This window comes from Pempheris klunzingeri, chromosome 5 (assembly GCF_042242105.1).
Source record: "Pempheris klunzingeri isolate RE-2024b chromosome 5, fPemKlu1.hap1, whole genome shotgun sequence".
In the NCBI taxonomy this organism is placed as follows: Eukaryota; Metazoa; Chordata; class Actinopteri; order Acropomatiformes; family Pempheridae; genus Pempheris; species Pempheris klunzingeri.
Genome location: NC_092016.1, coordinates 26,465,891 through 26,493,120, shown reverse-complemented (window position 1 = coordinate 26,493,120; position 27,230 = coordinate 26,465,891). Strand labels below are relative to the sequence as shown.

The following is a 27,230-nucleotide window of genomic DNA, read 5'->3' as shown; positions in this document are numbered from 1 at the left end:
ACTCACTCACTTGGTTGATCCAACTAGCCACCCTGACCTCCTCCATGAGAGGGAGGATATTACAGTAGTATTGGAGTGTCACACTATTTTCATCTGCGTTTGTGAGAGACAAGAGTCATTCTTCACAGAGCTGCAAGAGGATCTTGTTTGGAAAATGTAAACAGAGGTCTGACTTGTGCTGTACCGTGTGGTGGGATAGTTCTGGGCAGACATTATGTTTGAAACTGTGCAATTCAGAGCATCATGTTATTTCACATGCAAATATCCTTCACAAGTCCTTTTGTAGCACACATGCTTTTCACCACATCAGTCTACAGCAACAGTTAATTACCAGAATTAACCTGAAAAACAGCCCCACTTCTCTAATTTGGAACAATTAAAGAAGCCAATCAAGGTCAATTCGTTATAGGTCTTTCTCATTAAAGCCTCATTACATTACATTTCAGTTTCAATAAGACACAAACACACTCACAAATGGTGTTCACGGCATACACATATGCACTGCCACACATGCTCACACCGCACATATTACATTCACCTCTCAGCTTTGTGTTTGGCTGAATCATGGGCTGCAGTATTGTGAGGGAAAACTGAAATAATAATGCATGAATTTTGCTATTAATTAGGTTCACATTGATTTTAAAACCTGCTCTAATTATTCTGTGTTGCAGCTGGAATTTCATTGGTTCTGTAATAAAAAAAACCAAAAGAATAAATAAATGGCCCAGACTCAGATTAGAATTAGATGATTTGTAGACATTTAATCTCTCATTTAGGAATATTCCTAAAACAACCTTTGTTGTTTTAATAACTTCTTTGGTCAGGACATGCTTGGGTAATCTTAGCTCCTCAAGCTAACAACTTTAGCATATAGAAAAGCATGAATCTCACCCGTGGAGTTCGTCCTGTACTGTTGAGGTAGTAGAGGAAGCCCTTGGTGTGGTAGATGGTTGGACTGAGGATGGGGTCTGGTTTACACCACTGTCGATTCAGATCCTCACCGTTCAGATCACAGCGATTCCTGAGGAGATACAGCAGGTGAGACGGACAGGACACTAGCACCGTGACTTTTGTTCAACAAGTCCCAAGCAGCCACAGAGACAGATTACTGAGATTTAACAATTAAAATGCAGAGATTCTGTAATATTAATACAAGCGCTAACAAATGTTCCGCAGCAGATCATCCTCACACTAACAGTGTGATGAAGGTTCAGACCTACAGACCTCTGTGGATCAGGTTTTTATGCTTGGTCCTGATTAGTTTTACATTGCTTGATTAGTCTATTGGTGATTATTACAAATAATATTCAATCAATACAATTGATTTCACTTTGGCCATATATACAGTATCTGTGTATATACATATATATATATATATGTGTATATATATATATATATATATATATATATATATATATATATATATATATATATATATATATATATATATTCACTAACAAAGACCACGCCAATAAAGTTGTCGATTTCAAAAGGTTTATTAAATAGTGTGGAAGTACGGCTGAGCTGGAGTAGGTAGGATGGATGGATGGATGGATGAAGGGTTGAGAGATGAAGGTTAGAGGGATGAGGGATGAAGCGATGAAGACGAGAGGGATGAAGGGTAGAGGGATGAGAGATGAAAGGTTGAGGGATGCGGGATGAAGGGTTAAGGGATAGGGGATGAAGGATTGGGGGATGAAGCAATGAAGACGAGAGGGATGAGGGGATTGAAGTGGTGGTCTGTTGGATGGAGTAAGTAGATGGAGCATGTTGGCTGGCAATATGAAGACTGGAGTGAACCGGGGTGTCGACTCTGGGTGGGGGAGCCGTTTCTTCTTGTCGTCTAGGTATTCAGAACCCTCAAAATAAATACTAATGGTGTTGAGATGCTTATGAGTGTTTCAGGTGTCATTCGGGTCATTGTGGATGTAAGTGAGGTATGCAGGTGAAGACTAGCAACAGAGGATTTTGATGATGAGGTCTGGAACTCCCTGCCTAAAGGCGGTGGAGACGGTTCTCATGCGAAACGAGTGCCCAGAGGAGATATTCGGGATCGGAAAATGATTTGGCGAATGTGATGGTGGAACCAGAACCGTGTTGCTACTTTACCAGTTTCTGAAATAAACAGAGGGCCTTGGGGGGGATTGACAACTGATGTACCTAACCAAGGGTTAGGGTCTGGTGGACAAGATGGATTAAATCAAATATCAGGAAATCCAAGGACAAAACAGCATGGTGTGTGTGAGGAAGCTGAAGCTTGGGCGTCATTGGACCTTCCAACAGGACAATAATACCAAGCATACGTCAAAGCCTATGCTGTTCTGCATAGGCCTCCAGTTCCAAAGTGGAGCAACCATCAGTCACCTCCTCTACATTGATGATATCAAGCTGTATGCCTGGAATGAGTGAGAGATCGACTCACTGATCCACGTCAGTAGGATCTACAGCAACGAAATCCGAATATCATTAGGACTAGATAAGTGTGGTCAGGCTGATGAATGGCCATAAGTAATGTTACTGTTGGCCACAGCTTGAAGTAGCGAGTTGAATGTGAGATGTGAGATGATTGGTAGTTGATTTTCTAATCGCAGACATGCAAGTCCAGGGCGACCAACATAACGACAGTCACTAGCGGCTAACACAATATGTAAACTGTTCACGATCAAAAAGTGATGGTGTGATCCAAAGTCTGAGTGAGTTCAGAGGGGCAGTGTACTTCCTGCAGCTTAGGACTTACAATTTCTGTTCTGTGCTGTTCAAAGGATGAGGACCTGAAGGAGGCCACTCACTGGTGGAAATGAGTTAGCTTGTTAATGTGTCACATTCAATCATAAACTGCCCCTGTTGCCATGGCTACTCTTTTAACGTAGCCAGCACATTAATTTTAAAAGGTGAACAGACAGTGTCAGTGGAGCTACTTAGTAGGTGTCCTACATCACATTTTAAAGGACATCCTGCAGCCAATCAGAATAGAGTATTCACTCAGACCCTGATATAAGTCCCAGTGTATCAGAGTGGTCAGTCGCCCCTGTGGTCTCACACACAGATGCTCTGGATTAGGGTTAGGGTTAGGTTTGTGGCCACAAACTTGCAAATTCCTGGTGGGACCGACAAATGGTTATCTGGAAAGAAATAACCATTGCAGGAATTCTATTTGCGCGAGTGACCCAAAAGCATGTCTGCCATGTTCTGTGGCTGGTGACTCAGGACTGCAACGTCTCCTCTGGCCACAACCCAGTCAAGCAGGCACACAATGAATATTCATAAACAGGCCTCCGTTAAACACTAACAAAAGACACATAAAACATTTCAGGTTCTTGAGGATTCTCACAATAAGAGTGTGCAGATAGATGTTACAGACTATATGGTAACAGAACTCCAAATTCTTTAAAAACCATCCCAAGAATTGAGCTTGAGAAAAGGTTATAGACTTATTAAAATCCAAGGTGTTTATCACCTAATTTCATATCAATCTGCCCAGTAATTTATTTGATAAGTGACATTTTAAGTGAAACCTCATATTGTTTATTCATATTGAGATAGCTTAATGGAAATCCAGCCCGTCCCCATTCTTCCCAGCCCAAACCACTGAGACAGTGTCCTCATTAATGTGCTACTCACCACAAGAAATCATTCACTCACAGCTCTGTTTGATAATGGACATGACACACATGGGGACCTTAGCTGCTAAACAGGGCTAACACTGCTGTGTTAGGGGTTCAGCCCCCTTCTAAAATGGGGTTCCTGGGCAAGATCATCACGCTCCTCCACAGTGTACTGTAAGTGACAATGATGAATGTATTGTGTGTGAATGTGTGTGTGTGTGTGTGTGTGTGTGTGTGTGTGTAAAGTATGTGGTGCGTGACAGCACAATGGTGCATCCCCAATCTTCCTCCTCACGGAGTCTGACTTCTCATGTGAAACAGCATTTAAAATGTGTGTGTGTATCTGCGTGTGTGCAATGTATCTGCCTGCCAAAGCTATCCTCTCTGAGGGGCAAAGTTTGTGTCACATTACAGCATAAAAAGTTTCAGTTCTCTCAGCTTACACCCAGAGCCGCACAGTTTGCTCACTGCAGGTTTAAATGGCACACTACAAAACAAGAAAAGATGTGTGTATGAATGACTCCCATAAAAACTTTTAACCAATAAAGTTCTGGAAAGGAAACAACATTCAGTTTCACAGCGCCCTTTGATTTGGCAGGGACATTTCAGTTAATTAGTCAGTGATTGTCAACAATCTGACAACTACTACATCTAATGTTACCAATACTTTCTCAACTCATTTGTTTGAGAAATGACGGGGTTTGGGTTCAGTGTTGGTTTAGGTAGAACAAAGGGAACTGAACATTAGCACAAGGTAAAGAGGAAGTGTGGCTGTAACAAGAGAGATACAGTAGTTCACAGTCCCACCATGGACATTTGGAGTGGATTATCTGAAATGTTGTTGTTGTGCACTTGCATGTGGTCCACAACTGCTGACTGCAGTGATACACAGCAAGAGACCACTATCATGATTGCAGGCTGGAGCCAATGCAGAAATGTGTTCAGATGCTAATGGCCTGTAGATGCTGACTTAAAGCACTTACAAGGCTAAAGTTAACTCTGTTAAAACTTAAAGCACGATACAAAATCAATAACTTTCTTCACCAAACTAATAGTGTCTCAAAAGTTTCTTCCAATATTGAGAGAGAAATGTTGTTTTGTTTAGTGTAGTTTTTTTGTGTAGCTTGAACCAATTCTTCCCACTGAAGTAAACCAGCCAATATACAGCCAATGGCATATACACCCCAGGAAAAATCACTATTGCTATTACTAAATTATTCTTACTATTGCTAGTATTGTTGTTGTTGCCACTGCTGTTGTTGACCTTCTACTCTCTGACTGTGGTTCAAGTCTGTGGTTCAAACCAACATGTCCATTCTATGGAAACAGCTTCTCACTGTTTAATCACTTTGCATCTTAATCACCTGACACCGTAAACATTGTTGACTGTGTTAATGAAAATGTATAAATGAAGCATTGTATGGGGGTGTTGCACACAGTTTAGAGCAGCAATGGTCTGTAACAAGAGGCAGCACAGGTGGAGTGAAAACTGGAGGAGGCTGCTAAAAGAGGAGCTTCTTTGAAAAAGATGCAGCGGCCAACAGCTGAGTTGTGCGGACTGAAGTACCTACTATCCACATTTATGCACTGTGTTTATAGAAAATATAAGTTAGATTAAATAGAAAATTCAGTTTTTATTTGTTATTAAATTAGCTGCAATTTTAGAATCTGCTTCAGCTAGCAGTGAAACGTGAGCTGTTCAACAAGTGCAGACATGGATTCAGAATGATGTGTTCTGTCAGATGCATGTGTGATGGATGACTGAAAACTGAAAACATGTTTTTACACAGTAAAACAGTACTAGTGTTAGTGTTCCATGTATGAACTGTTCTGCCATGTAAAAAGAGTATTTCAGAGTCCAAACTGCTGTTTCATTGGGCTGAAGCCTTCACTGCCATTTGGTTGTTTTTCTTTGCACTTCCTGATGAACTGAGGATAAACCAGTTTGGAACCACTGACTTCATATGTAAGATATCTGATGGGAAAGGTTTCCCAAAGCTCAGTGTGCTCCTTTAAGGCTTTATTGATTTCTTCTGGTACTGAGCACTATCTTCAGTCTGCCTTCTCTGTTTCTCATATGCTGATGTCCTCTGCCTTTCTACCCTCATCTCTTTGTTTATACTCTGTTTTCCTCTCTGTCTCACTCTAATGTCTTTTGCCCTCCCTCTTCATCTTAGTGGCCCTGTGCCGTGGCCCCCCAGCCCCAGGACAGACACAGAGAGAAACTCTTTGTAAACTCAAATTTTCCACAATATCAACTCCCCCCTGCTCAGCACTGCAGCTGCCTGCCCTCGGGCATGTGTGTGTGTGTGTGTTTGCAATGTCTATATCAACAATGAATGCCATTGGGAATCTGCTGCCACACAATATTTTGAACTGTGAGATGTGAACCTACAGCTCACATTAGTTTGTTGTTTAGCTTCACAGCCTTTAAGTCTTTATCAGCACCACAAACAGCTGTGGCATCCTCATCTAGTCATTGACGGGCAACGGTGGCTCCTACTCGTGTTTTTATCTATGTCAGAAATACAGTCTGAGGGTTGCGCAAATGAAACAGGGTTTGGATTAGGAGCAGCAGACCTGACAACTGCTGTCCTAGATGTCCTGCGACTGTCTGTGAAGACCATCAGGGACCAAAACACAGCAGCAGGAACCACCCAGGAGGAGAGACAAAGAGCACCTGCTAGTCCAGCTGCTCCTGGCTACGTTCTAGTATCCACATCCCTACAGAGACCTGATCCACATCTTTACAGAGACCTGATCCACATCTTTACAGAGACCTGATCACATCTATACAGCGACCTGAGCCCATTTCCTTACAGTGAACTGAACCACATCTATACAGCAACCTGATCCACATCTATACAGAGGTCTGATCCACATCCTTAGAGAGACCAGATCCATATCCTTACAGAGACCTGATCCATATCCTTACAGAGACCTGATCCATATCCTTAAAGAGACCTGATCCACGTTTTTACAGAGACCTGATCCAAATCTTTACAAAGACCTGATCCAAATCTACACAGGGACCTTATTCACATCCTTACAGAGACCTGATCCACATCTATACAGAGACCTGATTCACATCTGACCTTTTCCTAATAATTATACTTATACACATTGCCCATTGTTCTAAAATCATGAAGATTGGTGCATGCCTGTCACAGGCTACAGGGTAAGGCTACACTGCTGTGTTGTTAGTGGCTGTGGGGTTTGGGTTAGATAATGGGTTGATGGGCAAATGGGACATATTTTGGACTATTGAGGTTGAGCCATCAGAACAATGGCTCGGCACCAGTTGAGAATAACTAATTTATGGTATGTCTTTGTCCAATTATGGCTAACTCTGAGAGTCAAAATCAGGCACACAAAGAGTTATCAACAGAATCATGTCTACACTCACATTTCTTTGGTCTGTGGCTCAGAATCTGAGTCTTAAGGAACTTGGTGTGTTAACTAACTTGACAAACACTAATCTAGAGGCAAGTAGTGACTGCTCTAACAAAAGTCTGGTTGACTATGACTTTGATGCTTTATTTGATCAGATAATTGCCAGATGCAGATCTTTAAAGATCTTTAACCGATCAGATCCTGTGGTCCTCCAGGTCCCAATCAGGAGCCCACAGCTCTGTTGTCACATATGGCCTTCATTAAGTTTCATCAGACTGTGCACACACGGGACAAAACAGATGGCTCACTTCACACCTCCACTACCTTTCTGTTCATGCTCATGCTGTCTTTTTTCTTTTCTAGTTTTTTTAAAATCAACTTCATACTCACAGGTTGCCCACTAAGACTGCAACCGGTGTACCGTTATTTGTTTGGATAGTTTAGCTTCTATACCTGAAGATATTCAATAATTAATCAGAGGAAGGAACTCTTGAGTTCAGCTGCTCACAGACACAAATCCTGCGTTGAAGATGATCTTGATGTTCTGAGAGGTATTGTGGCCTCTTTATTGAAAAATCAGTTTTAAGTACGCTCTTTATACTGACAATGGATCAAATGGCTATGTGAATGTGAAAGGTGTGCCGGACCCACAGTGCAGCTTCCCTCAACTCTGTGGAGGCTTTTAGCCCCTTTGAGCTCATAGTTTTAGTTTTCCAGTCTGTGCATTGCGCTTTCATGAGCTGGCTTTGGTAAAGCCACTGGACACAACCTGCTAGTATCATAGTAACAATAAAGGTTTTGTCTTGTAATGGAAAGCGGATGTGTTTGTTTCCATATACACTTTTTACTGATATTAGTCCTGTTATTATTATTCAGATATAAACTATTGTTATATAATATAACTATTGCTAAACTATTGCTAGTTCTTCCTGCCACTGTTGCTCAATAATATCTGATGCTGCTCATGTGGGGATTCTTGAATCCTTAATGTTGAATTCCTGAATCGTTGGGTCTCTTAATCTTAATTAAAGAGTTTGGTCTAGACCTGCTCTTTATGGAAAGAGTCTTGAGATAATGCTGTTATGAATTGGTGCTATATGAATAAAGACTGATTGATTGATTGATATAAATGGTCGACAAATGGTCATTGATAATGACACTGCTTCCACTAAGAAAAGTAGGCTTTAACGGTTGTTTGCCGAATTTTTGAGCTGTCAAGGACACTGTTGTGTTTTTGTTTTGACAGATGTTTAACAGGAAGCTGTGATAGTGAGCTTCTTCTCCTTCACAGAAACAGTTGAGCCAATTCTGCTATCAAAAACTGACAAAAGGTCCACATTTCAATGTCCATGATTTCATCCGGATGGAAGGAGAAATAAATTAAAATGGATGGTCATAGCATTAACCGGTCGTATGGTTGGTTTATGAAACCCTCCAGACCAGAGCGGAATGATGTGGACTGATAAGAAGGAAAGAAAGAAAGACAGCTGACGACATGATGAGTAAATCTCTGCAGTGTCCAACTTAATGCCTGTGAAATGTCAGAGCTGCTGCAAGGCTTACATCACACACACACTTGCACACACAGAATAGAATAAAATCATGAGACACACTGGCTGCTTGTGGTCATGAGGACAAAGCATGTGTGCACATATATGTATAATCTTGTCTTAGTGTTCCGAGCTCCAGCTCAAATAGGATGTCAAGTCCAGACGAGAAGAGTAAGATAAGCAACTTCTTAAGTGACTACGTTCAAAGACACACGGAGCACACTGTAAACAGCTTTTGTTTTTTACTCTCTTGCCTAGTTAGAGAGAGTTAATGAAACATATGGGGACATCAAAGGCACTTTAAACTGATTTTGACTGGTACATTTTAAAAAGAGGAACATTGTACAAGTTTTTGTGCCTTCAAAAAACTATTTTACCACTACCCTCACCCCAAGTAGACTAGGCCTGAAGGGAAACTGGCAGGTAGGTGGTGGACTTACATACTGTGCTCTTTTTATCATCCATCCACTGTAGTGCTTAGAACAACATTACACTTCTTGCACCTTTGCACCTTTCCTGCTCAGGCATTAGAACAAAGAACTGATGCTGTCACTATCTATGTGAGGACAGTCTTCAGTGTAAGACATGCATCAACGAGGTCCCATCTATTCACACGTGGATTAGGAGGCAGCTGACGTGGCAATTTATGAGCTTAACGAGGGCTCTGAGAGGTTTGAAACAGAAGATGTATTCAGCATTATTTTTGAGGAAATATGCATGTTGGAACACACTGAGCATACAGCTGGACAGAAAAAAACTCATTTATGCTATTTGAGAAATTATTTTTGACTTTAGTATTCACAAATAGAAATACAAGTTGACCAATGTCCAATCACCAAGGGATGAATTCACAATTGCTTAATATACACCTACAGGAGACTCTGATGAACTAAAGCATTGTTTTTTTGCAGTTATGGTCAACAGGAATGTCTTGTTCCTTTTCAGACACCTCCTGCAAAGGAGGTATCCTAAACATTCAGTGGAGTTTGTGGTTTATGTAGTGAAGTGGAAAGATCTTCTGATAATCTCCTCTTAAAATCATGTATTCATTTTATTTTATCTTGTTTCATGCTTAAAGTTTTGGATTTTACCTGCTTCCAGTCTTTGATTTTATTGTAAAGCACATCTTGTAAGTTGCTGTATGTTTTTATAGCTCTCCACAGTATCTCATATAGCATCTGCAGTGTGGTCAGGGTTAGCAAAGACAGGATTGTCATAGCAATGCCGTCTCAATGTCCATCCAACTGTGAGGCCCTAGAAGAACACTGCACAAAGTTCAACCTGGGTAACAACAGCACATTGGTGGATCTGACGGCTCCACACCATCTCTTCTCCTCATATCAGGAAATTCATCTTTCGCAGCTGTTACAGTCACTATTAAAACAGGAGCACCTTAATCTGCTGCAGGGACTCTGACAGGGGCCCTGACAGGAAACACAGCAAAAACAAAGAGAGAGATCTTTCAGAAACAATCTAGTAATCAGATTAAAACACCAAAACTAAATAATGAATTTGACAAACTGGACAAGAACCTCTTCAATGCTGAAAGACCATCCAGAGGAAGACACCAAACAATGCATGTTGAGTAATTCGGCCAAGAGAGGAATAAAATTTCACATGCAGTTTAAAGCAAGTAACCCTCAGACATACCATCACACAGCCCTGACCTGCCAGGAGCTGAAGCCAGAGAAGAGTCTACTCAGCCAGTTGATCCAGAGGCACTCAGCAGACAACTAAACATGCCCCAGACCACCTCAGGACAACCCAACACATCCCAGACCACCTCAGAACAACTCAACAGGCACCAGACCACCTCAGGACGATCCAACACATCCCAGACCACCTCAGGACAACCCAACACATCCCAGACCACCTCAGGACAATCCAACACACCCCAGACCACCTCAGGACGATCCAACACATCCCAGACCACCTCAGGACAATCCAACACGTCACAGACCACCTCAGGACGACTCAACACACCCCAGACCATGTCAGGATGACCCAACACATCTCAGACCACCTCAGAACAACTCAACAGGCACCAGACTACCTCAGGACGACCGAACACACACCAGACCACCTCAGGACGACCCAACACATCCCAGACCACCTCAGGACGACCCAACACGTCCCAGACCACCTTAGAACGACTCAACAGGCACCAGACCACCTCAGGACGACCCAATACACACCAGACCACCTCAGGACAACCCAACACGTCCCAGGCCACCTCAGAACAACTCAACAGGCACCAGACCACCTCAGGACGACCCAACACATCCCAGACCACCTCAGGACGACCCAACACGTCCCAGACCACCTCAGAACAACTCAACAGGCACCAGACCACCTCAGGATGACCCAACACACACCAGACCACCTCAGGACAACCCAACACGCCCCAGACCACCTCAGGACAACTAAACACATCACAGACCACCTCAGGTCAGCAACACCAACTCAATCAAACCAAACCAAATTATAAACAACCAAAAAGAAAAAGATGATCCAATAATGTTGGTTAAGGTTACAAATTTACTCCTCCTGGGAATCTAATTATTTAATCATAAATGGTTAATGGTCTGTACTATAGCATCATTCTAGTATTTTGACCACGCAAAGCACTTTTACACTACATTCAAACACTGATGGGAGGGCCTACCATGCAAGGTGTCAAGCTGCTTATCAAAAGATGTAGTTCATTCTCACACACACTCACAAAGGGGAACAGAGAACAGCCTTTGGGGGGAAGGACACTTCAACATGCAGACTGGAGGAGCAGGGGACCGTTCTACCTCCTGAGCCACAGCTACCCATCTTCATCATAATATCCTGTCACAGAATATGACTGTATGGTTTTATACAAAAACTGAGATGACATGATTATTATTCTATGATTATATCTATCATTTCTGCAATGTGCCATATCAACATCTAATCTGAGTCACAACATGTGGTGTGCATCAACATCCTGCATCCAGCACTGTTCATGGCCACTCACGTGCCGTTGATGACTCCGTCTGGGTTTAGCATGGGGATGATCTTGAAGACAAAGGCTTCCCTAAGACTCTGGGCCACCGGGTCACTGCTACACAAAAACTCGAGGGTGCCCTTCATCACCCAGCTGGCATTGGACTCACCGGGATGGACGCGGCCTGTTAGCACAATACAGGGGCGATTACCTGGACGGAGACAGACAGAGAGCCATCATTTTGCCTGCTGATATGTTTTTTTTATGATTTCAGAGTTTCAGAATTTTGCTCAGTAACAGCCACTGGTTATCAGGGATCATACCTGTGAGATTCAAGTAACATGACTGCTTGGAAACTTAGTAGTTGCTGCCTCTATACTGTTGTCTGGTCTACATTTCCTGAGTGCCAGGCATCATGCAATTACCCAGAACAGCTCTGTAATTAATGTGTCACAACAATTTATTAAGATCTATCTTTGAGAGTCACAGCTGCCCATTTATGTTGACTATCAAAGATCATGACTGATCAATTTAATGTTGTGCAAAGGCTATAATCAACATATGTGACTGTCAGTGATTACAATATCAGTGGTGACCATGTGGCATGCCAACAGGTGGGAGGGGATATAGGAATAGTGTCTGAATGAGCAACATGAGGATAGACAATGGTATGCCCTGGTTCATCCATCACAGTTTCAGGATCATTGTATTGCAGTTCTCATTTTACAGCTTGTTTTGGGTTGTTGTTATGGATGAGGAATTGTTAAAAAAAAAAAAAAAAACACACAATCACAATCACAAACAGCAGTAATACTACAATATTTAAAATAAAGAATTGACTTTTGATATTCTTATCAAAAGTCAGATTTTTTTTATATATCATATGTGGGGGTGGAAGAAATCAAGGAAACTAGAATGCCAGGAGAACAGCCAGCCAGCCTGCTTCAGAAGCTCCAGGGGGTTCCTTGGTCACTCATCTGGTAGAGCACGCCTCATTAAGGCTTAGGTCTTACTGCAGTAGCCCGGGTTTGATCCAGCCAGTTGCTGCATACCTCCTCTTCTCTCTCACCTATTTCCTGTCTCTCTCCACTGTAACTGTAACTCTCTAGTAGAGCTGTAAAGGCCAAAAAAATAATCGTGGGCAGTGGGCAGACATGCCCAAAGACAAATCACATGTGATTGCTATCTGTTGTGTATTACCGTGGTTGCCATGGGTGCCCATTTATAAAACTATTATTCCCTAGAGCTGCACCATGCAATTTGACACAAATCAGCACCAGAGTTTTAGGTGTCAGTTATGGGTTGCAAATAGGGTCATAAAAAGATGTATATACTGAATGTACACAGTATATACATATCACATATCTAGTAAACCCAAACTAGTAACTATCAGATATAAGTAGAAACTTGTAGAAAATTAGCTTCGGATTGGCAGTTCTTACAATTTACAAAGTAGGGTTGTAAAAAGCTAAATCTGTCAAATTCATCAAATATCTAGTACAGCCAAATTAGTAAAAATACTTTATATAGATGATCTATGGCCTAATACAGTAAAAATCAGTGAGTTTTGTAACATAATGCAAAGCGGATGTGTTTGTCTCCAGTTAAACAGTCGATGAGGCTCTGACTCCAGACTCAGGTGGCAGCAGGCGAGGCGTAGTCCGCAGCAGGGTTGCTGCACTGGAACTCGTGGGCCATCTCCATGGTCCAAGGCCCAGAATTAATTACTCAGCTACAGGGTATCAGACATGCTTGGCTGGAGGGAAAGTTTTCAAATATTTTGCCCGACTTAAAATACAAATGCCAAATCAAAATAGAATCTAAGTCTCTTATTTCTGTCTCACTGTCTCTCTCTGTCTTATGTAAAAACACACATCTCTCCTCATTTCTCCCTCCCCTGTTTGACTTCCACTGCTTATTAACGATTTCCTATACCGACTGACTATAAATTGTATTAATAAAGTGTTCAAACACACAGTAATGAAGCTAACCTAGATCAGCACATATTTCTTTTTATGAATTGTTCAAATTCCATGTTTGAAACCTAAAAAAATGACTAAGATACAGAAATATAAATGAAATAAATTAAAAACATGGAATCATACAGTGATTATAGATAGAAAAGGTTGGTGTAAAGTTAACCTACAGTTAATTCATATGAATTTGGTTCATTATATTCGGTCTAAATGTTACTCCTAGTTAATTACATGTAACAAGTGCTCATGATTAGATTCAGAATGTCCAATTTTATCAAGTCATAACATTGTCAACTATTGATCAACATGCAGGAAATCTCTCTAACACCATGTAGTAATATCAGACTGCATTTTAATCATCTTTTTTTTTTTAAAGTATTCTATGCATTACACCATTGTATGTAATTTATAATTCATTTCACTTACCATAGTGAATGAGCTCAAGTGTGAATTACTGTGCATATTAAATATATATGCCATTCAGTCAGGGAGACTGCATGTCTCTTTCAAACAAAGAGCTATGAAACGTTTTAGAAATTCAACATGACACATTCCTCCATGCCAGCTTTTCCCATTAGATAAAACAAATTCAGCCTGATATCATATCAGAGACTTCAGTTGCCTTTTAAGTCATTTTATTTGCCAGCAAAAACACTTATCCACTTTCCATCTGTGGTTTACCCCCGGATGAGGACAACAGCTGATCAGCCACTAATGCCTGGCCATGACATCTATGGGTATCATCTCACTGGAGGGCTATGTCGAGTCGTGATGCAGGCTGACTCTGGACTCAACTCTGGTGCAATGCTGCAAACAGTAGGCAAAACTTTCTCCAGCTATGATTTGAGTTGATGTTGGAACTATTGAGCTGTTGTCTTAGTAAAATTAGAAAAATGATCATTTCCCCATTCCTTTTTTAATCATTCCTTTTTAATTGGCATTTAGCTATTAATAAAGGACTTAGCATTTGGAGTCTTTGTGCTGTCTTGGCAGAGGTGATTGGTCCCTGTCTGAATAATTTACTATTTCTGATTGTGAGATTGATTAGATTGGTTACTGACTGGTTATTGATTACTTTGATATCCTTTATTTTCCTCCTTTTAAGAATGTGGTGTTCCTTTATTTTAAATGAGGAAAAAGTAAATAAAGTGTAGTCCATTCACTACAGTTACAATAATTCCAGTGTTTCTCACTAACAGGAAATTCTACAATGTGCACACCACTGGATGTCAATCAGAGTCTGACTATCACTGACTATTTCTACTGGCCACTTTTTTTTTTTTGCCAGTTTTTTAGAGTTGTAAACACTGACACAGTGGTACCAGACAGTAGAAATATGGAGTACATAAGGTAACCATAATCACTAACTATTTGTAACTATTTGTATGGAAATTCTCCATATAAGAAGAACTTATCTGCCATGAACATTTTTTAACTGCAATGTTAGACTGTCACCGCCAAGAAAACTGCAACAAAACAAAGATAATCATCCATCCATCCATTATCTATACTGCTTATCGGTCAGGGTCATGGGGGGCTAGAGCTTATCCCAGCTGACTGTCTCTAAAGATTATGCCCCCAGAGGTGTAGTTTAAACCTGGATTCCCTAAAGGTTTGTTTTAGTTTATTACAAATTGGGGGTTCTGTGCATCATGGTCTTGTACTCACCAAGGTAATTGCTGAGATCTGGCACACAGTGACATCACAATGGCAACAGAATTAACAGGTCAAGGAACATGAGCAGTGAGCCATTCATTAGCTAAAGCATTGTTCGTCCCCAACAATCCCCCCTAACACAGGGAAGCTGCACACAACTGTCTACACAACAGGTGCAGCAGTAAACTGGGACAAAGGTTTCGTTTGAGTTCTCTGTTGCTTTCTCTTCCAAATGACTGCTTGTGTTGTTTGATGGGTCAGACTTTTTAGTGAAGGCACTGCAATTAACTTGATGGGTGCATTTTTAGAGATAAGAAGGATGAAAATAGGACCCTTGTCATGAAAAGATGGACTCATCCTTTGCACTGAGCTCCTCTATTCTCTCTCCTCCTCTTCCTCTCCATCATTATGTCCCATGTCAGCCAAATGTCTGCCTCTAACTTGCTATCTTCCCCGGAGCCTTTCTGTGCTTTCTCATCTCTCAGGTTCCTGTGGATCCTGGTCCTGGTTCTCCTGATGTGGTTCTCAGGTTCCTGTGGATCCTGGTCCTGGTCCTGCTGATGTGGTTCTCTGCTTCATGAGTCACTGCTAGTACGTTGGTTGCTGTTTGTGTTGTCTTTCTCCCTCTTTGTCTCTCTGTCTCTCTCTCTCTCTCTCTCTGTCCAACCTCCACCCAACACGGACCCCTACAGAAGCCGCCCACATTGAGCCTGGGTCTGTTCCAGGTTTCTTCCTGTTAAAGGGGAGTTCTTCCTCCACTGTGTCCTAATATAATATCTGATGCTGCTCATGTGGGGATTCTTGAATCCTTAATGTTGAATTCCTGAATCGTTGGGTCTCTCTCTAATTAAAGAGTTTGGTCTAGACCTGCTCTTTATGGAAAGAGTCTTGAGATAACACTGTTGTGAATTGGCGCTATATAAATAAAGATTGATTGACTGATTGATTGATTGATCCTTTATTGGTGACATTATCTCCTTCTGTGGTGTGGCAAAAACCAGATAATCAATCAACTTTTGAAATACTGGACCAACATCTACTGCTGCACTAGATTACAGTCATGTTTTAAGAAGAAATCATCTGCAGCATGTGCTGCAGCAGTGTGAATGGAATCTGGTCTGATAGACATCACGTCTGTACTGTGAGTCTGAGCAAGTGTGCGTGAAGGTTGAGCCCAAAGAGAGCTTATCTCATGCTACAGGCTTGTTAGGGCAGACCATATTGTCACAGCTTCTGATGACGTTACAGAAAAGGGAAGTTTGCCCCACCTGTGGAGCATGAGGATGAGATAACGGTAGAGTGGCAGTCAGATGATGAATGAGCAACAATGTCTGTGGCTGAGGCCACCCACCTCAAACTGTACTTGCTGTAAGTTTATTATGAAGTGTTAAGTGTGGCATTGTATGTTCTGTACCATGGTAGGGAGTTCTGCCTGAGCTCTGGATTACCTGGATGTTAGTACAGGGAACGGTAAACCAGCTGTTCCACTCCCCCACATGTATATTAGGTAGGAAAGATACAATAGTCCCATTATAACTATGAAGCTCGCTAGGGGTCATGTAATAGAAAATAATATCTGTGATCTATGCATGCTTGTTGCAAAAATGTTGCAACTTGTGTCCACAGTGCAACTTGTTCTAGACTGCTCTTTCCCAAAAGACATCCACTGGTGGCTGTGCCTTCTGATTGTCAATCTGTGCTTCAGTAAACACTATCTACCCAGCCAAACCCCTCAGCAGTCATGTTGTTCCCAATCAGAATATGTGACAGGAAAACTCCAAAGCTCCCCTATCTTGATCCTGTGGCTCACTTGCCCACTTGCCTTTTCCCTGTAACTGTTTACATGCTGAGCATTGTTAAGTTTAAGGTCTCCTGTGGTTATATGAGTATACTTGTTAAGGTATTATACATTATTTTCTCTTGACTGTTATTTATTCATCACATGTATTCAGACAAATGTATATTCATTAGGTAGTAATAGTACAGTGAGTACTCCAATAAACCATTTATTTTGGAAGGACTCCGACTTGAGTGTGTTGAATATTACGGTCACTATTTTTAGCCAAGAACTTTACTAACAACTTCAGATTGAGACTGAATTTGTAAATATGAATTGTATGATAATCAAATTAATAATTTGTGAGTGGAGTGCTGTGCCAGGTTTTCCATGAATACTAATTATGTCTGACTGAGTGTAATTTCCTTGCCTCCCCCTCATTCGTTTGCCATAATAATTTGATACATTTCAAGCCACATACACTACATGTCATATCTTTAAGGAGAGCAGGTCAAGCCTCACAGAGCAGTCCCATTAATCCGTAGAGCCGAGCATTGAGGCTTACAGAGAGTCAGCGTTTGGAACTATGGGACTGTGACAGAAACAATCGATTCTGCACTCACTTTTTTTACTTTGTACAATGTCAATACACTCAATACACTGGAACTGGCTGCTCTTTTCAGTTTGTTTTCACTCTGCAAAGAAAGACATGCAGAAGGAGTGACAAAGTGAGAGACAGAAACTGGAGAAATTAAGAAAATAATTTCACTCAACACGGATGTAAGAGAATGAACTAAGTGTGACAGAGAAGCCATCTTAGTCCAGCTTCAGCTGGAAGCCATGTCTGTCCTGCTAAATGAGATGCTGTGTGATAATTAATGGCTTTCAGAGATGAGCTGTGATTGCACTGGAAGCTGTTTTAATTAGAGACAAGAGGATTCAGGCAAGATGCAGGCAGCTTTGCCTAATCCATCCCCTCTGAAGAAAAGCATGTATGTCGAAGAACAAGTAGAAATTAATGGGTTTACGTGTGTGTTATTGGGAATTTATGAACTCAGATCAACCTCAAATTCAAACATGTAATGTGCACTCTGCAAGATAAAGTCATGGTGCTACTCTAAACCCACTGACCCAGCTGCTTAACCCTGATTACCATACTCATTTGCATACATACGAAGAAGACTGGAACTGATTGGCTCTTAGTGCGCCAGGCTGTGTTTGCACTCAACTTAGGGCTGTTTGTCCAACATACACAAACTCACAGAAACGCACATATACACACATCACCCGTCAGAATAAAAACACAAACACACTCAAATCTACATGGACGTACCCCGGAGCCTCTGCACTCCATCAGTCCCACAGTGAAACAATTTGAAAGTTTTAAGGTTAATTGCCTTGTTCAAGTGAACATCAGCAGTCTTCACATGCAGGGAGATCTCCTCTCTGCTGAACCTAAAGGTGACTAGCAGCCTTTGGGAGGTACTAGAGATCAACAGCAGGGATGGGATTTGGCGACCTGAACAAAATCAACGTGAAATGCAAATTCAGCTCCGAGTACAAGGGAGACAGACACTGAGGGGCACATAGTTAATTGCTAATTGAGGCAGGCATCCCCTGCTGGGTCACGGGATAAATGTCCTGAGGATGAACCTAACTAAGTCGCTTGACTAAGTTGAATGTCAACATTTCTGTATATCTGTGTTATTGTGTTTTAACTGCTCATGGCACTTTGGCATTTAAGTAACCTAAATCATACGTATACATTGTGGTAGAGTGAGCTACATTTATGATCAGAGTCCCCTGGCCCTCCAGAATACATGCAGAATGTTCTCTTTAATTGTTTTTACTCATACCAACAAAAGGTATTGCACTATAATTTGTATATTTTCCATGTAATCATGAATGGCAGACTTTCCTTTTATTCTCAGTGGAAAATGAAATATATTAAGACAGTTTCAGTGGTGATACTGGACGTTGCTATGGACGTTCAACCCAGTATTTTACCTCTTCATCATCAATGTGGTGGGCTGACTGGAGGAACTGCAGCCCAGTAGGCTTCTTAGAAAATACCAGTGTCTTTAATAACTCAACGATAAGATAGACGAATGATTAGGTTGTTACGATCTGTCTTAATTTATTTTTCCTTCAGTGCTGTGCAAATAAATTTTTTTGTCTGTTTTTAATTGCAGCTATGAGCTTGATCAGCCGCTGAAATGCAGACAAATACAGTCTGGTTTGCACTGTATTAACACAACTTATTTATTATTCTTACATTTTCTTTTATCACTGAATTTATTTCAAATTTAAGATGGTAAGGTAAAATGTAATCTGGACTAAAGAGAGATGATGAGTCCAGTCTGCAGAGACAGGAGGCAGAGACAGATCTGAACCAAGTTCAGGATCAGGGACACAAACAACATGGGACTGTCCCTGTTGGCCAGCTGAGGCTGAGTCGAGTCACAGACGCTCTTCCTCCTAAAATGGAAAATATTCAGCCAAACAAGCAACATTTACTCTTAATAAATTTAACTCTGACATGTCAGATGTCAAAGAGCTTCATGAGCTCTGAGCACTAAAGATCCTTCTGGGAGACAGAGACAGACAGAGACAGTGAGACAGACAGAGAGACAGAGAGAGAGACAGAGAGAGGCTGAGAGACAGACAGAGATACAGAGACTGAAAGACAGACAAAGACACAGGGACTGAGAGACAGACAGAGAGAGACTGAGAGACAGACAGAGAGACAGAGACTGAAAGACAGACAAAGACACAGGGACTGAGAGACAGACAGAGAGAGACTGAGAGACAGACTGAGAGACAGACAGACAGAGAGACAGAGCCAGACAGAGAGACAGGCAGTGACAGGCAGTGTCAGCGAGAACTCCCGTTTCTTAATGCAGTGCGTACCACACTTCGAAGGGTTAGCCTTCCCCGACCCAGTGGGTCAGCCAAACGGCTGTCACTGACTAGATGACCATTCAATCGACTGAACTTGACCAACAGCCTTTCCTGTATGACGAACTCAGTCTCTGAGAGATGTTTTTACAGATTTTAGTTTCATTTCAAAGTGGGACAGATGGAATCGTGATTATGTGAAAATGTGGATGTTGCAACACCCGTAACACCCACAGATGCAACGGCCCTATCATTTGCTGTGCACTTATTTGTTACTTCAGGCACCCGCAGCTCTGCGTCTCATGTCAGGTGGAATATGAACTGAATTTTGAGGGCTTCTCATTCACATTTGTAGGTATACACATCAGGATGTCTTGTCACCACCCTCTTTGGAGCAGGACCCATAATAGTGGAACACATACTAACACAACTTTCAGAGAGCAGTATTACATTACATTACATTAGAGATGTCATCATAACTGCAGCCTCATCCTTGGGTATTTAACTCTCCCATAGTATTGCTGCACTTATAAAGTACAATATAATAACAATATAAAGTTTAAAATGCAGTCCAGTCATTAAACGTATTTATCCTTGAATACTGGACAGAAAAGGAGGATGTACTGCACATTCACGGCTGAACCTAAGCAGCACTTTCACTATGATGTCTAACAACAGAAAACTTAATTACACACATGAAGAAGAATCTGCTTTGAATTCCCCCCCCCCAATTCATTGTTAGTTTTAACATAACAGGAGGTACTGTTGCTCAGTCATTCATATAAACAGAGGGAACCAATCAGAGGACTCATGAAAGCCTCTTGAAACTAATTAATTGGAGAAAAAGCACCTGTTCATGTGACCACAGGCTCATATTACATAAACCATATGATGGCTTCATTTTAAAATGCACGAGTATAAATGGTGAAATCAAGCGGCTATTTTCAATTCCTGAAACTGTGCTGGAGCTTTTGTGGGAAAATGACAAGATGAAATTGCATAATTGCTATGCACAAATGGCCGGTGTGCAATAACAGCTACAGTAGTGGGGTATAATGCTACGCTAATGTGGATATGCAATGATTTCCTCCTAAACAAATTATTTCTTCATATTTCCAACTGCTAAGGATCGCTAGTTTTCAATTAAGTAGTGAAAAACAAACAAAGCATTGGATATCTGTCTCTGCCAAGATAGATGGTTGGCTGTTATTCTCCGTTTGACTGCTCACACAGAGCACACAGTCTGCACACACACACACACACACACACACACACATACTCCATCAAACGATTACGCTATTTATATTATGATCTCCAGTATTCTGACACACACACACACACACACACACTTAGCACTACTCACGGAGCTGGTGCATGTCTTTCCAGGCCCTGCTGGCAGGACAGGCTGTGATGGTGACCACTGGACATGAGTTTCCAGCCAAAGTGCCACAAAGAATCTGTTGCTGGAAAAACAGCTTGGCAGGATCCACTGATTTCTGCAGCACCGTCAGATGAGCCTGACAGAGATCAATACATTGTTTGGAGTAGACATATAGGTTCTGATGTATACATGGACACATGCATTTACAGGGAAGAAAGAATAAAAAGAAAAAAACTATTAAAAGATATGTTTGGCTCTGTTATCCAGCAGACTGGATATGAAATTAAACAGGGCTGTTTGTTGAGTGTCAACCTTCTCTCCTGAAGATCAAGTTCATGTAAAACTACATTACTGTGCCAAATGTTTATAGTGAGCATATCTGAAAACAAAATGTCCTCTTCCATCATTCGGAACCAGGGACACTGTGGCTCACGGTTTGTGTCTTTATGCACCAGACACCCTTCTGCAAATTCAGTGTTCCATCAGTTACACACAAAGAAATCCAGGGGACTGGATGGGATTTCTGTCCACCTGCGCTGAAGAGCTTAATCCTGCTTGGTGTTCCCTCTTTGAGTTCAGTGAACTCACACTGTCCCTAAACTGTAGACAAACTGTTACTACTCTGGTTCCAAGGAAGTTTTGCCCAGGCGAGAACAATGATTATAGGCCTGAAGAAATGAAATGTTGTGAAAATTCTCACCACTCTTGGCTTATTACACAGAGATAAAGATATATCACTTAACTAGTCCAAAACAGAACAGTTTGTGGACTGGTGTGATGCACCTTATTTTGAAAAACTGAAGTGCTTATATTCAATCCACAGTCTGTAGGACAGTCCAGAAATCAATCACAATGCACTCATAAATCAGGTTCCCTCACATAAATAGTTGTTATCCACACTGGCAGCATGTACATGTCAAAACCTGTTTTCCACAATACACCAGAGGATGTATTTTTTTCAGAAAGCTCACTCTAGATGGTGTAAAGACTAAACTCGTGTTTTTGATTTGTGGTAAGCTGTCAGTACAGTTTAAGTGTAAGCTCACTCATCTTATTCAAAGATCCATGACAATCATTTGGAAGACAGAGCATCACTATCGTCAGTCAAAATCTCTGCTCAGGGAAGCCCAGGAGATTCTCAACATCCACATAGCAGTACATGATTTTATTTGGAGACTTTATTTGAAACTGTTGTTATCACCTTTTTATCACCTTTTCTTATTTCAAAGTACAACTATTTCACACTCAACTTGGAAACTTGAACATGTTTATGCATGAGCAGTGGTGTAGTGCAGGGTATACACACATATACAGAGTATACCTATTTATATTTCAGTCGGCATTGTGTATACACACACACACACACACACACACATCCAAATAACACACCCACATAGACTTAAGCACAGCCACATTAAACAGATGTGGTGTCACAGCAGTAAACCAAAGCAGTAAAGCGTCTTGAGATAACGCCGTTGTGAATTGGCGCTATATAAATAAAGATTGATTGATTGATTGATTTAACATCCACCCATTTACACACATTCATATAGGAGTCATGAGGAAGTACACTTCAACATGTGGACTGAAGGAGCCAGGGATCAAACTTTGCACTCCTTGGATTGGTGGATGACCCTCTGAGCAATAGCCCAATGTTTAACAATGTGTTGTATTTTAATTTTTCAATCTAAAATCAATATGGTTAGTAGTAGCTCCTGTTGCCAGATAAATGTGGTGGAGCAAAAAGAACAATCTTTTTCCCTAAAATGTGATAGAGGACAACTGAGAATTTCATTACGCTACTCAACATGTTCCTTAGGAGTTGAGCAAAAATCAACTGGACTTGTTGAAGGTACTTGAAGACGTTTCACCTCCCATCCAAGAGGCTTCTTCAGGCTCGTTAAGACTTAATGACTCACATGACGACTAGGTAATGACCTAATGACTCTAACAGTGTTTATATGCCTGACCTCCCTACCAGTCAGTTAGAACTGAAGAAGCCTCTTGGATGGGAGGCAAAACATCTTCAAGTACCTTCAACAAGTCCAGTTGACTTTTGCTCAACTCCTAAGGAATAACTATGACCTGGATGACTGAGAATCTTCAGACATACTCAACATGTATATATCAGTAAGTATACAGGGGACAAACAGGAGACAACAATGGTCTTTATTCCTGTTTCACAGCTCTGTGCAGGCAAGAGAGAGAAAGATGGACAGACGGACTGACAGACAGACAGACTGTAGTACCTTTAAAGCAGAGTAAGGGTAGGGATAGTGATAGGCCAGGTAGCAGACGTCCTCATTGTGTTTAAAGGTGATGGTAAAGGTCAGAGTATAAAATGCTGTTCTCCTTCTGCCTTGAACTGGACAAAAGTGGTTTCTGGAAGAAAAAAATGGAGGGAATAAGAAAGTTATGTTGTGTGTGGATAAAGCATCCATCTCCTGGTGTGTCTGTCAGGTGGCTGCCTTTAGCACTGACACTCACTGCTGGACTGGTTTGCTCTTCAGACATCACTTGTCATTCAAACAGTGTGAGAGCCTTAGGGGGCTCTTTGGCATTGAATTTTGTTTTGTTGGAGCTTGTGCCTCTGTAAGTGAACCGGTATATTGCTGCATTATATGTTATCAGCTTTGACCAATTCATATAAGAAAAGAGGACAGTTTTCGGAAACATGCTAACACAATAAAAAGTCACCGAAGGGATCAAGTTACTGCCCTGAACCTTTTACTTTCTATCACATCATATATTTCCAGGGACAGAGCCCCCTTTCACTGGTCTGACGAAACCACTTTACGTGATTGGACTGCCAGCATCTTTTACAATAATGGTATTTGGTTTAAAGAAAAGGCATTTTCATCTGTGGATGTCATTCATACCTGAAATAACAAACTTCAGTTCCGGTCCTGACCCACTGTGGTCTACCTTCCAGAGCTTCCCTTACTGAGTACAGCACCGGCTGCATACCTGTAGACACACACACACACACACACATATCCAAATAACGCACACACATAGACACACACAGATAGACAGTCAGCCACATTGAATAGACGTGGTGTCACAGCAGTAAACCAGTGGAAATGGCCTACAATGCTGTGTGTGTTGGTCCTGTGCTGGGTGTGACTGTCTCTGTAATCCAGAGCATCCAGATCTAGATCATTCACGACTACTTGTCTTATGAGTTGTGTGGGTAAGGACTGCAGCACTGCATGTTACTGAAGCCCTGAGAGGACCTGCCAGCTCACTGAGAATCTGATTTACTGTATGGGTTAGTTTATTATTAGCAGATTGAATGAGGCACCAGAAGTTGACCAGAGTTGTATGTTTCTGATTATTTGTCATCATGAGAAGTTTGATTGTTGTATGCTGCTTGTGACCAATATGTTTCACTGTGACTAAATTATGGTGTAGATACTCTATTTTACAGGGGCCCTGAGAACTCAACACACTGCATCCTTACTCAACTTTTGAACGGTAATTGTGTTTAAGTTACTATAAAGTCACTAAACCCTTCCAGGTACTATAAATAACCTGAACTGCACTAATGCAACACTTTTAAACCAAAGTCCTTTACAATGTGCCTTATTCAGCCAGGGGGAGCTGCCATGGAAGGCACTGTCCTGATGGTCGAGAGCACTGTGAGGTTCAGTGTCTTGCTCAAAGACAATGTGATGCTGTGAGTCTGTGTGGTGTACCACTTTGTGGCTGAGGAGTTGTTTCTCTGAGGTGCCTCAACCTCACACCAAGACCACTAACAGTTGACAATACAGTAGGGCGGACAGAATCACATTCAAAGCCACTGAGCTTTTATGACGCATTCTAAATTCGTAATGTTCGTCCATGGAGATTTCATGGATATGTCATTTTATGTACCTGTTAGCAATGAGTGTGAGTGAAACAGTAGAACTCAGTAATTAGTAGGGGTGTCCCTGACTTTTGGCCATATAGTTTAAAGTGCTGGTCAGTGTGAGGAATAATGCCAAACAGATGCACATCTTGTGTGTCGATATGTTAGTAATATCTCAGGAATCCAGTGGGGGGAGTTGTGTTCTCCCTCAGTAAGGTAAAATGGTAAATGGTAAATGGTCTGTATTTGTATAGCACCTTTCTAGTTATTTCACCTACTCAAAGCGCTTTACATCACATCCTCATTCACCCATTCACACATCAATCATACAGGAGGGATCTAATTTGGAGGAGACTATTCTTTCATACTCATTCACACACTGAAGCTGCTTCAGGAGCAAGTTGGGGTTCAGTGTCTTGCCCAAGGACACTTCGTCATGTTGACCCATAGTAGCTGGGGATCGAACCCCCGACCTTCTGATTGAGGGACGACCCACTCTACCACTGAGCCCCATAGTGATAGCTGCATGCGGTCTGTCTGTCTGGATTTTTTACATCGTATTCAGCCCCAGCACAAAGCGTGTGTATGTTATGTTCAGTCAAACAGCATCAGATCTCCAAGGGTTAGAAATAGAGGTCGGGAATAGAATGAATGACTTTCTAGCCTGTCAACACATTACAGTCTTTTAGAAGAAAAGCCATTTTCTGTACAATGGGATAGAGACTATCTTGGAAGAGCAACCATTTCTTCTACTGCTTCTTCCTGAGATGAAACCGATTTCCTGAGAGACGCTAAAAAGAGCTATTTTCCGGTACAAAGGGCATTGTATTGTATCAGTGTGTAGTATGTGTGTATGAAAGACGTGAAACTGCTACTCAAGGAGTCGAGTGTGTTTTTCAATCCCTTTCACTGTGTGTATTTAGCTGTAATGGATGGCCTATTATGGTAGGACCCACTGCTGAGCCTGCTGAGCTGTCTTCAGGATGGGAGAGAATAAAAGCAAGAAAACACAGCAAGACGTCTGATTCATCAACCCCCAGACTGTCTGTGTGAGGGGTCAGAGTGCAAAAGGCCATATAAATAAGAAAATCCCAGTGATAGAGAGCTGAACGGGGTTGTGATCGTTATTTGCTGCAGGCAATGAAACTGCAAACACAAAGTGCAGGCAGGTGAAACCGATGATTCCTGTATTTTTTGTTGTTTTCACATGTATTCATATCAGCTCAGGGAGTATGAAATAGATATGTAGGCGCCATGCCTTTCAAAGAAATACAGCAAGGATTGGATAAATCACCTGCACACTGAGTTTAAGACTACCTCATATAGATTTCAAAATGTCCTCTCTTCTGATGTAAACTGATGTAAGCGTGTTGGTTTCGCATTCTCTACATTTCTTCACTCATTTGAAGGAAGGATCAGTAACTTTGAAGAAACTGCCAAAGGTATCTAGACTTTGTAAGTTTCCAGCTGAACAAATCCTCCAAAGCCCCTCCCGCAACACATGAACACTGCCTGACTAACATTACTGCGGGAGAACGCACCCATGACAGTGCTGAACCACTGTAACGTCTTTTGTTCATTGTGTTCACGGCCGCTGACTGACAGCCTCAAGCTGCTATCATGAAAGTAATGTTAGCTGTGTAAATGACCCAAATAATATGTTATTTCTATGTTAAATCCATTTCTGCCTTTATTAGCAGGCACCTTTATTTTGGGGTTAAAGGGTTAAAACTCGGAAGTTATACAAAAAACGGAGAAATGAGAAAAAGGTACAATTCACTTCTACAAACTAAGAGAAAAGTAGTGTTCAGTATTATTTAGCAGCCAGCTGACGAGGCCACAAGGTTTGTCAATGTTTTATTTTATATTGTGCGTATTTTAGTTACTCTATGGTGCTGGTTTTTGTAACTTATCGGATGGATGAATGTGTGTGAACTAAGCTAACATATCGCCATGTTAACCCCCTTCATTACCACTGAATGGCCTTATGAAAGGGAAACGCCCTTGCCTTGGAAAATATGTTCTGTTATTTATAGTTATTACAGTTGATTTCATATGAGCGAACAGCTCAGAAGAAACAGTACTTCATGTACATTCAGGCTGGTCTTCCAATAATTTTAGTTCATATAAGTATAAATAAATGTATTAAGATAAACTATATACTACACAT

At 41.4% G+C, this 27,230-nt stretch overlaps 1 protein-coding gene across 1 annotated transcript in view; it reads right to left on the bottom strand.

Moving 5' to 3' along the window:
- The window catches only part of LOC139201532 (cytosolic carboxypeptidase 4), a 123,015-nt gene that overhangs the window by 24,670 nt on the left and 71,115 nt on the right, over positions 1-27,230 (bottom strand). Inside the window, exons 19-23 of the mRNA XM_070830871.1 lie at positions 24,090-24,177; positions 23,460-23,592; positions 21,193-21,346; positions 11,553-11,733; positions 892-1,021 (exon numbers count right to left, since the gene is read on the bottom strand). Coding sequence (XP_070686972.1) covers positions 892-1,021; positions 11,553-11,733; positions 21,193-21,346; positions 23,460-23,592; positions 24,090-24,177 — 686 coding nt within the window. The remainder of the gene's footprint in view (positions 1-891; positions 1,022-11,552; positions 11,734-21,192; positions 21,347-23,459; positions 23,593-24,089; positions 24,178-27,230) is intronic.